We start from the raw sequence: 11,367 nt of genomic DNA, 5'->3' as shown, positions 1-11,367 counted from the left end.
ATACGAACCGATGTTTTAGGTTTGGTATACCGACTTTTTTGTAACCGAGACCGATAAAATCGAAATAAAAAAATTACCGAAAAAGTTGGTTTGGTTTCGGTAAATACCGAATCTACAGATTATCTAAATATTAGCTTTATATATTAGGGGCCGTGACCACTTACCCAATTTCAGCATAAAAATTGCCCACTTACTCCACTAAGAGTTTTTTAACCCCATTTACCCAATCCAACAACTATTGACAGTTTTGCCCCCATTAATCAAATTGAAACTCATCGTCTCTCTCCTCTCATAATCTTTCTCCTCCCAGACTCTCTCTCTCTCTCTCTCCAGCCGGACGGCCAGATGCCGAGCGACGACGCCAAGGTGCCGCAGGTTGCAGGCGGTTTGGGTCTAATTTCGTCCGGCGTGTAGGTCGTCGCTGAGGTCGCTGAAAATACCGGAGGTTGTCGCTGAGATCGTCGGTGATCTGAGGAGGTCCCTTGATGCCGTCTAGTCCAGGACGGTGATCTGGAGACGTCGAGAGATGGTGGCTGTGACGGTGGAGAGCGCCGGCGTGGGGCACCTGCAGGCCTGGACGAGGCCGGTACGGACGAGCAAGCAGGGGTGTTGCTGCGTCGGAGATGGGCTGTAGGTGAGCAACTGGAGAAGAGGGCCTAGAGAAGACGAAGGCGGTCCGGCCGGAATCGGGCTGGAGGAGCGTGGGTGTCCACAGGGGAAAGCGTAGGTGGCCGGAGAAAAATTCAGATGGTTTTTTTTTTTTTGATTTCGATGGGAAGAGCTGCGAGAATGGGGAAGGAAAAAAAAGAAGAAAAAAAAGAAAAACTATTGCATCATGGATGAGAGAATGGATTCTCTCTGTGGGATGATGCATTCTCTCTGTGGGAGTTTGAGAGAATGCGCTGTGAGGAAGACGAAGAAGAGTTGATTTTTGATTTTGGCTTCTAGCTCTGAGTTTTTTGAAGTGGACTGTGATGAGGGTTTATTGGATGGTCTGTGAATAAATTTGGAATAAATTGAAGCGGTGTTAGTGTTTGGATCAACGAGGTTTGCTTTTTGTTGGTATTTGCATGCTTAATTGAGGGGCAATAATGTTTCTATTGGGGCAATAATCACATTATTGGGTGGCAATAATCATATTATTAGGGGATAGTAATGTTTTTATTGGGGGACAATAATAAGATTATTGAGGGGCAATAATAAGATTATTTATTTGGATAAACCTACTAAAACATTCAAAATTAAAAACATCTTCATTTTTCACTAGTTATTGATCCCCAATAAATTTGTTATTGAGGAGTAATAATATGTTTATTGGGGGGCAATAATATGATTACTGGGTATTATTGGGGGGTAATAAAATCAGACGCCGGAACCGGTCACCGGTCCGGTAGCCGAATTCGGGATTCCGGTCACCGGTCGCCAGATTCCGTCACAGGAGTCCGCGGCCGACCACTGGTCACGGGAGTCCGGCAAGGTCTCCTATCACTTCTCTCTCTAAGTGACAAAGAAGGAGGGGGCAAAATTGTCCCAAAAATAAATAAAAAAAAATAAAAAATACTTAATTGGGTAATAGGGAAATAATCTCTTAGAGTGTTTGGGTAAGTGAGCAATTTTTAAACTAAAATTGGGTAAATGATCATTTTCCCTATATATTATAGTTTTCATACACATACATGTATATTAAGAAATAAACATAAAAAATTTCATAATAATATGAACATTACTACATATACTACATTAATAGTACATGCATTTTAAGTAACCTAGTCAAAGATGGTTAAATAACCTAGTTTTATTGAAAATGACTAAAACTTAATTGGGTAATAGGGAAATAATCTCTTAGAGTGTTTGGGTAAGTGAGCAATTTTTAAACTAAAATTGGGTAAATGATCATTTTCCCTATATATTATAGTTTTCATACACATACATGTATATTAAGAAATAAACATAAAAAATTTCATAATAATATGAACATTACTACATATACTACATTAATAGTACATGCATTTTAAGTAACCTAGTCAAGGATGGTTAAATAACCTAGTTTTATTGAAAATGACTAAAACTTGATGTCATATGTACAAAAGAAAGCTATAATAAGTTGATGAATACAAAGTTTACAAATATAAAATTGAAAAACCTAGTATTGTTTATTCTAATTTATATTACAAAGAAATAATTGTTTTAAAATTTGTAATACCGAAAACTAAAATACCGAATTTGGTAGATATAATTAAAAACCAAAGATTTTGGTTGGTAATTGATAGTTCAATTTTGAAATTGAAAGCTTTGGTTTTGAAATTGATAATACTTATAACCGATTCGAACCGACCGAGTGATAGCTCTATCCGGGACTCTCGGGCCAAGGCTAGAAAGTTTCCTCTGTGAGATTGGCATTTATATATATATATCTTCTTCTTTTTCTGGTCAAAAGCTAAATAAAATATATATAAGGAAGGTTGTATGTCAACAAGCTTTGTAGAGTCCCAGCTAACAGAACCATTCGGAAACTATTACGGGTTGCCCAACTTGTCAATAATTTCTGAGAAAATGACATATCCAGCACCTCCTGCCACAAGCGAAAGAGTGAGCCTTCCTCCTGGAACCAACCGCGGCAATTTCACAGCTGTGGATGAACTTGAGTACCTATCGGACCAAGACATTGCAGCTGGAACTATTCCGAACAGCACCAACACTACCAAGGACATGAAATGGAAGAACCTTAGCCATCATAAAAACTTGAGATCATGACGACATGAATGTTAGAAAAGGGAAATGGAAAAGAAAAAAATAATAAAAAATAAAAACATGCAAATTGAAAATGTTTTAACAAAAACTAAGTTCCGGAAAAATGAAAAATTAAACCAGGCCACACCTCCATAAGTTCCAGCAAAGTCCAAGGCTTTAAAGAATATATCTGGGTCTAGCAATGACAGCACAACTGGTGGAATCAACGTTAAAAGGTATGGCAGCACAGGCCTGCTCTGACCAGCGGGGAGTTTCAGCACTGGATACAGAGAAATTAACCACAACTGTTAAATGAAAATATACATACTGAAATAACACACAAATTGTACAGCTAAATGCCTTGATATATTACAATCAAAAAGGAAATTGACAACTGATGACAAAATTTAAACAAAACCAAACATCGATTATGCCTACGTAGAAAGTTCATTTCCAAAAAAAACAAAGAAGAACAGGGAGAATAGGTCAAAAGATGCTTATGTAGAATGGATAATGAAAAATCCAAATGGATTCTCATCAACAAAAGTGGCCACTCCCTAGAATGCAGTACCAAGTTCATATTCCTCCTGTAGACTGGATAGCAAATATGTTATGGGATAACATTCCAGCCCATTAGTGATTTATAACGCCATTAGTATGCTTGTCTTAAAAGAGACGAAGCATGTTACCAATAGAATTTGGATTCCTATTGATGGTTGTTGGTGCCAATAAGGAATAAAATATTCCTACTCCTAATTGATAAAGTTTACCTGCAATCTTATTGGTTACAGAGAACGGGGGAAGTCATAATTGCCTAAAAGGAATTAATTTCCTGATTTGGTCAAGATTTGATACCTTATGTTCTGAGTAACGAGAGGTTCTGCTCTTGTTTATGCACAGAGACACATAGATGAAGAGAACTAAAAAGAAGTTATTATTCTGTTAAATTCATTTTACCACCCTAAACTTTACACCTAATGTTTACGACTTCTAACTTTATCACATACCTAGATAAAAATCATTATTTATCTTCATGCTCTAATGCTCTAGGGATACTGCATCCACTCATTCATTTTTAATTTCTCTCTTTCTAAGAGTCATATTTCCTGCAAAAAACCCAAGAGTACACATACAAATTCGTATAAAATGAAGTTGAAGATTAGACAGAAAAGAAAAAAGGCACTTACGATCAGAAAGGAAATCACAAAGACCCAAAACAAATCCAATATATGACGTCGCGATAGCAAAAATTGAGAACACCTCAACTATAGGCTGAAAGAAATTCAAAGAGGAACAGTAAGACAAGAAAGGGAAAATAGATTTGGTCAAAGCATTCTGTAATCCTTTCAGTTACTTTAAAGAATTTAAGATTTGGTACTATAAACTTACTCCAACAGCAGCATTTGTTGATTGCAATAGTTGTAATGGATCCATGATTTTACCAGAGCCCATTTCAACATCTGTGATGGTTCCTAGAATCACGGCATTCCAGACTAGAAATAAAATAAGTGGTATACTTGTGCCTAGAACAATCGAAGTCCTGCAAAACAACAAATTATTGCATAACGTACAATGTCAGCTATGCATGACAGCAACTAAGACCTATAAGAGGAAATCAGTATATGGGGAATTAAACAAAATGTCAAATTCTAGGCAGTCACAAAGGTACTTCCTGTCAGTGCAATCACATATGTATCAACAACAACCTACGTAATGTAAGCCAAATTATGGCCAATTTTTGGGGTGTACAGACATGCCAAGTGTTAAGGACCATATAAGAGGACTTGGCCTTGACCCCGGCAACATACATATGGAGAAGAAACAAAGCTGCACCAACAAGGTAAAATGACCTTGTCTTAAAGGATATACTGAGTCAGATACCTAGAGTCTATAGTTTGAAAAGAAATGCAACATCCAAACATGCATCATTGTATGTATGTTTGGAAGTGTTGGAATAGGAATTTCTGAAGCCCAAGCTCATCCGAGCTCAAGACAACTGAAATTTATTTCATTTAAGAGTTGAGACGATCCAAGCCCTAGATATCAAGATTCAGTAAACTTAATTGGCCAGATGAGTGACTTCATCCCTGGATTGAAGGGGAAAAGTCCCGCATCACGTAGCTTTTGCAAGGGAAGTCTCTCCCTGTGTGTGACAGTTTTAGCATGGTCATCTGTGTTAGTATCTAATTGTTTGCCAAATCCTAACATCTTTGGTTTTAAGAATAGTGGTAAATGTACAAGTTTATAAAGGTATCAGAACAGGAGATTCGAAGTTCAAATCTCTGCAATTGCATCTACCAAATAAAATTGAATTCCACATTTTGTGAGAGATACAAATGGCACATATGAGGAGTGCTACCTAAGAAACGGCCTGGACTTTTGAACAAGTGGTAAACCAAGAAATTTATCAATCTATATATACAGTTAGCTGGGATATAATCTTTCAACAAAACTGTGTTATCTATTTCAACAAAACCTAACCGACTATTCTTTTATATTATTTTGCCATAAAACTGTGTTACCTATAGATGAGCTGCAAGTTCAGGTAAATGATCAGTAGTTATCATTATACACTATTTTATCACCAGGTACTTACTGATTTTATATACAATAAATTTAGTACCAGCGACCTATAGTGTCTTTCAGTTAAGATGTTAACTTTTAAAGACTTTTTGTGAGAGGATAATCACATTTACATATACAAAGATAGTGATGCATCAGCAAGTATAAGTGTTTAATTTATCACCTTACTTTTGATAGGTCTCCTTCAAGATCTGTACAAAGAATAGGCACTACATTCTGGAAAAAGCATGTACAAATTGTTAAATCAATTCAGCATTGAATAATTACAAGATGGTAATGTTACCTGGTATACAAATGACAAAACAATTATCGGTATGCTCATGGGAACAGCTTGGAAGTTGGCTTTCAAAAGTGCACTCAATTGTAGGTATTCACTTGCAACTGCCTATGAAAGAAATACTAATGCATAAGAAAGACTAGCTCCTGTCCACGTTTAATAACACCAGGAACATGTATAGTGTTATATGATAATACATTGGAGAAATACAAGGGTTTTACATTTTCCAATCACAAGACTGTAGAATCATAGTTAGACAGTATGACTTTCTTTCCTCTTTCAAAATCACAATTTGTATCAAATATATCCTTGTCCATATTCTGGATTCTGAACATATTCTATTGATATTGCAATAAATATATTGAGCGCAGTGTTTACATAATTAGAGTCTTCATTATTACCTCAAACACAAACATGAGTACGAAAGTGTAAGGGCCATTTTGTTCCTCATTCTAGAAAGATTTTTCTACATCTACAGAACATGAAAAATACATGAATGGATGAATTTTCAAAAATCATTAAAACATCCATTTGACCAGTTTGAAAGGATAATATTGTTCACAGGTTCATTGTGATGTAGAAAACTTAGGGTTAATGTGTTAACGTCTTAGAAGGGTGGAGCTTAGGATTATAATCTGCGGGGATGGGTGTTGGGGTTAAGGATCTGAAAGGAAGGGAGAAATCACACCAGAAGCGTTCTTGGAATCCATAAAGAATTCTCACCAGCCACTCGAGATATATTGTTAGACTGGAACTGAAAAGCTGCAGTATCTTGATTTGGTGTTGGATAGTGTAGTCTTGTATTCTCTGTCTTCTTTTAGTGCTGGACTACCTATCAACTCTAATTTTCAGTTTCCTGATTAATGAAGAATTCTCACCAGCTAGTCGAGATATATTGTTAGACTGGAACTGAAAAGCTGCAGTATCTTGATTTGGTGTTGGATACTGGATAGTGTATTCTGTATCCTCCGTCTTCTTTTAGTGCTGGACTTCCTATCAACTCTATCTAATGTTTAGTTTCCTGATTAATGTGTTTTGTGTTTTCTTCTCCAAAAAACTAAACAATAAAAAATACATGTAAATCATTGAGAGAGAGAGAGAGAGAGACTTACCACAAGAGCAGCAAAGGATATGATGATTCCAATTACCAGAACCCCATTAACCGCACCAATGAACCGCGGACTGCATGTAATGGGACAAGTTTATGGTCAAGTCTCAAATAAAAGAAACAGAGATACAAAATCACATCATATTTGAAATTCCTTTTGGAGAATTAGCATGCAACTGTTGCTTGCTTGAACATTCCATCAACTTGCAGCTTAAGCTTCAGGATCTAGTAGCAATTTAAATTGATAACAGAACTTTGGGTCTAGGAAGTCCCACATTTAAAACCTCTCCTCCCATTCCTCATAAATTTTCCAGGTCACCAATTTCAGGGTGAGATGGCACCTATACTTTTTTTGTATTGCACCCTAGAGCATTTTGTGACAGGGCAGCAGGGAGGTTTGCTTAATATAGGTGTTGCCTCATCCCTCAACAGCTTAAACTTGCAGGGCGCAATGGTTGTCTAGCAAAACAATAAAAGAAAAGGAAAAAAAAAATGCATTCTCAAATATCCTCTGCAAATCAGGTAAATTTCTATTATGAAACTAGCAAAGGATTCCCTCTCTTTGATAATTAAACCACTAACTAGTGATTAAAACTTCAACGTGAACTAAGACAACCATGGCAAATATGTTTCAAAGGCACATCTTTACTCATGAGATCATACGAAGATGTGCAGACATAAACACTCAAAACTAACCTTTATAATGTGACTATAAGCTTGTTCAACTTCAAGCATGTTTCCTAAGAAATACAGCATAGGTTTCTATGTTCTTCCTTTTTTTCAAAAATGATCAGTGTTTTTGACTAGCGGTGATACCTAACAACAGTGGTCTATGATTCATTCAGTATATATTCTACAGGCATTTATAGTTCAGAATTTTATTACTACAAGAATGACGATATATTATCTTGTACATAGTCTACTATATAAAACCACATAACCCTGTGAGGGGTTAGTAGGAAGTTCAGGCCCATGGTTTTGCTCCCATGTGGTCTGAAATTCAAATCCCATCACAGTACTTATGTAGCCAATTGCTAGAATTTCCTGTCTTGTAAGGACTAGAGGTGAAGCCCCTGGTTGCGGCAGGAGGCCCCAGTTTCAAGCCTCGGTCCACGAAGTGGGTTTCAGGGACTTCTAGGGTATAAAAGTTAAATAGAAAGTAAAATAATACTCCAAGATTCAAGAAGTCCGACAAACCTTCCAAAGTAGCAAATGCCTCCGAAAACCAATGAAAACAATGTTGCACTTTCCCATCTGCAACCATAGTGTTGCCATCAACACCTAAAAAGCGTAGAAATGTACTTTAAAATATAAAATGTACGCCTACTAAACTGAAAATACAGATATGAGAAAGCACAAAATAGGCATGACATTTTGTCAAATAGAAAGTGCTACAGATTTTGGTCCTTACAAGGGAATGCCAACAAAATTTGTCAAAATTTCTGAAGAACGAGCAACATAGGCAACCAGAAGTGCGTAATGTATAAAAATGTACGTCCAACTGCAGGATAATGCACGTTACTATCAGAAACTGAAAGAACATAGTGCAAATAGAAATGTACTAAGCCAAAATGGTAAAATATGCTTATAAGAGCCAACTAAACAAACTATCTAGCACCCAGACTATGAAGAAATATATATATATATATATATATATATAATAAACAATTAAAAGAGCATTATCATCTGAAAATTAACCACAAAATTTGAAAAAATGCAGTCATCCTCTCCCCAGACACCAAAGAATGCACGAAATACAATTCAATATTCAGAATGGCATTATCATTTACATCCTTATCAAGGATTATCTCTAATCTGCGCAATAGGAAAAGATTTGGTCATTTGAACTGTGTCGGTAAATACATCAGATGGAGAGCTAAATATTCGATAACGGCTACTATAATTTCATATATAGATATATTCCAGGGATCACCTTAAAGGAGGACCTAAAGAATGGATGACTTCGACCATTGGACAGCAAGTCTCTATGGTTAATAGCACTTTTCTCATTTGCGGTTATTCACACTGGAGCAACTTATTATGTGTGTGTGTGTGTGTGTATATTGTTGATGAAAGAGTGGGCTTACAACGTGATTGGAAAAAATAATCTTGCATTATGTTATATTATATCAAAGAATATAAATAAAAAAAAATTAAAATGAAACAAATTAAACTAAATTAGTTAATTAAAATAACAACAGCAGCAGCAGCAACAATAGCTATGTAAGTAATCTTTTCTCAAAGGAAACGCCAAAAATGCATGTTGATGTTCAACAATAACAAATGTTTCAAAAATCTAGTAAGAATGTTAACCTACCAAACAATTTGAACTCCCACATTACCAACAGTCCTCATAGCCATGGATACCTGAAGTCAGTCACAAGACAACTATATTAGGTTCCAAATGTTATGGAGTTGTCAGCCTAATTAATATTTGTTCTTGGTAAGAGACAATTGTAAACAATACAATATATAGAGAATGATTATAATATTTTGAATCTAAGCTGTTAGGACTAGATGTATATGCAATATTAAGGAGGTAATAAAATTTAAACATGACGGAGGGGGGTTATCAATTGGGAGAGATAGAAGGAATATGGCTTTTTCCTTTCTGGAATCTGGACACAACATGTGTGTGATATATTGAAAGTGGACAGAGCTTTTTCTTTTCTTCTGGTTTTACATGATGGAAGCCCAAGTGTCTGTCATGTACTTGAATACTTTCAAAAGATAGGGAAATTGAAGAGCTAGCTTCATGGATCCCAGTTATGAAAGAGACTGAGATAATAAGAAAGCTTGAAATCATTCTTCAGACAGAATTTGATTCTGTACGCAATCCAAAATATAATGCATAGATAAGGAGTAGTGCACACTGGTGCAAACTGAAGAGACAGTAGAGTAGTGGAGTAAAGAAGAGAAAGAATTAAGTACCAGTGATACACTGCCAGAACCGAGTTGAGACATAGTATTTACATTAACTTGGGCTAGTAGCAGACCTGTTACAACCTGCAGTAGTTACAAAATTACAAGAAAGGAAAACAAGTGATAAGAAAACAAGTGTTGTTTGGTCATACAGTAGTTACCATGTATGCCCAACAAAAAATGCAGGTTATTGCAGAGGCCAGAAATCCAGATTCTTGGGTCACTGCAGGTATTGCGAGGATACCAGCACCCACCTGCATGGAATTCAATCTATATATGAAACAGCTAGAGGAAAGGAAAGGAAAAGAAAAGAAGAAAGAGAGAGAAGGGTTTGATAGATAGATACGGTAGTCCCTGCAACTAGGAAAACAGCGCTGGATAGACTTGGGGGTTCTCTCTTCAATGTGGCTTGGTTGAGGTTGGAAAACAGCCTTTCCTCTTCGGCGGATTGTTTCTTCTGCGACATGCATTTCGCAAATTTTCTAGGATTTGGAGTTGGGAGATAAACTAGTGGTTTATGATGATCAAGTGGGAGTGGAAGAGCGTGAATTTGCTTTTGCACCAATCTTGAACCAACGCAACAACAAGCAGGAGGAGGAGGAGCCAGAAATGCCATTGCCTTTTCTCTCACCACTCACCACTCACCACTCACCACTCACAAGTCCAAAATAAAAACAACAACATCAGATAATGGATGAGTGTCCACCAGGACGGAGCCAGGTTAGGCTGGGCTAAAATGTAAAAATTTCAATTTTATTTTTTGTTTATTATTTTCAAATTTTTTTTATTAGATCCCCAAATTTAAAAAAGTACTCCCACTAAAACTCCTAGAACTATAATTTAAAATTTAGATGGCAAGAACTAAAGAGGGAAAAAGACCTCTTAGAGGTGAAGCCTGATAAATTAGCTTGGAGTTGGACTAGTTGAGAAATACAAGATTGTTACAACCGCGAATTAGAGGAATAAAAAAAAATTAAAACAATTTAAGTCAGTAAGTGCCCAACTTTTATTTATTAGTCCACCAAGTTAAACTAAGAAAACATTGGGCTGGTTGATTTGGCAATTTAATTCATTAGACTTTTACTTGACTTCATTTCAAAAGTGGGTGGGCTATGATTCATGTAATAGAGGTTAGCTTAGCCTAATTATGCTTTATGCATTAAGACCAAATAAAAAACCACATGGGCTACAGCCCAGGTTCCCCATCACTGTCCTCTGTCCTTGAGCGCCGCCGAGGCGGTTGCCATCTTTGGTTACTCTTATGTTGTGCGATGTTTGATTTCCTAGAAGAAAAGGCCAGATCCCAAGGCTCTAATAGGAATGTTGGCCTCTTGTTCGGGTTTAAAGAATCGGCTTTCAGTTCGAAACCAAGGTAATCGCTTTATCCTGAAGTTCTCTAAAGAGTAGTAGCAGCGTCAGGTAGTGCTTGGTCGACCTTGATTTTATGCCAGTCGATGTTTTTGTTGTCCGACTATGATGGATTGAGTAATACAGCTGCTTGTTTGATCCTCTGTTTTCCTATCTAAATTGAAATCCTCGGACTGAACACCAGCGTTGTTTTTACGCCCCGTATCTAGATTTACCTGCTTACTAGTCATTGGAAGGTAAACAATTAAAATCTTTATTTTTTACTTTATTTCAAACATTTAGGGGACCTAAAGATTGACTTTTTCCTCAGCTTAGTTTCTAGGAAACTTTATTCTGAAAAGTTGTAGAGGGCGTGAAACCGAGTTCGCGGACACTCAGC

The 11,367-nt window shown here is 36.6% G+C and overlaps 1 protein-coding gene across 4 annotated transcripts; it reads right to left on the bottom strand.

Moving 5' to 3' along the window:
- Window positions 1-1,945: 1,945 nt before the first annotated feature.
- Window positions 1,946-10,326, bottom strand: LOC133733070 (uncharacterized). Of its 4 annotated transcripts, none has more exons than XM_062160678.1 (13): window positions 9,967-10,324; window positions 9,782-9,874; window positions 9,630-9,704; window positions 9,016-9,065; window positions 8,110-8,199; window positions 7,896-7,952; window positions 6,703-6,772; window positions 5,597-5,698; window positions 5,477-5,529; window positions 4,120-4,270; window positions 3,918-4,002; window positions 2,879-3,010; window positions 1,946-2,698 (listed from the first exon to the last, which is right to left on the bottom strand). In XM_062160678.1, the coding sequence occupies exons 1-13, from the start codon at window positions 10,234-10,236 to the stop codon at window positions 2,517-2,519; spliced, it is 1,410 nt and encodes a 469-aa protein (XP_062016662.1). In that variant the 5' UTR covers window positions 10,237-10,324; the 3' UTR covers window positions 1,946-2,516. The 4 variants fall into 4 exon arrangements, 3 of the variants coding, with proteins under 3 accessions (XP_062016662.1, XP_062016664.1, XP_062016663.1); XM_062160680.1 differs by having other exon boundaries at window positions 9,630-9,694; window positions 9,967-10,234; XR_009857476.1 differs by lacking the exon at window positions 1,946-2,698 and adding an exon at window positions 3,738-3,836 and having other exon boundaries at window positions 9,967-10,326.
- Between the last annotated feature and the right edge of the window lie 1,041 nt (window positions 10,327-11,367).

The sequence above is a fragment of the Rosa rugosa genome, chromosome 2 (assembly GCF_958449725.1).
Source record: "Rosa rugosa chromosome 2, drRosRugo1.1, whole genome shotgun sequence".
Lineage (NCBI taxonomy): Eukaryota > Viridiplantae > Streptophyta > Magnoliopsida > Rosales > Rosaceae > Rosa > Rosa rugosa.
Note: the sequence above shows the minus strand (reverse complement) of the source record. Positions and strands in the feature narration are given on the sequence as shown.

What these genes read in the sequence shown, in the direction of transcription:
- LOC133733070 (XM_062160678.1), bottom strand. Translation starts at nt 10,236, where the DNA reads ATGGCATTTCTGGCTCCTCCTCCTCCTGCTTGTTGTTGCGTTGGTTCA. An exon ending in GTGGGAGTTCAAATTGTTTG is followed by an intron (nt 8,200 to 9,015) that starts GTAGGTTAACAT and finishes ATTATCCTGCAG; the next exon opens with TTGGACGTACATTTTTATAC. An exon ending in AATTTTGTTGGCATTCCCTT is followed by an intron (nt 7,953 to 8,109) that starts GTAAGGACCAAA and finishes CTATGGTTGCAG; the next exon opens with ATGGGAAAGTGCAACATTGT.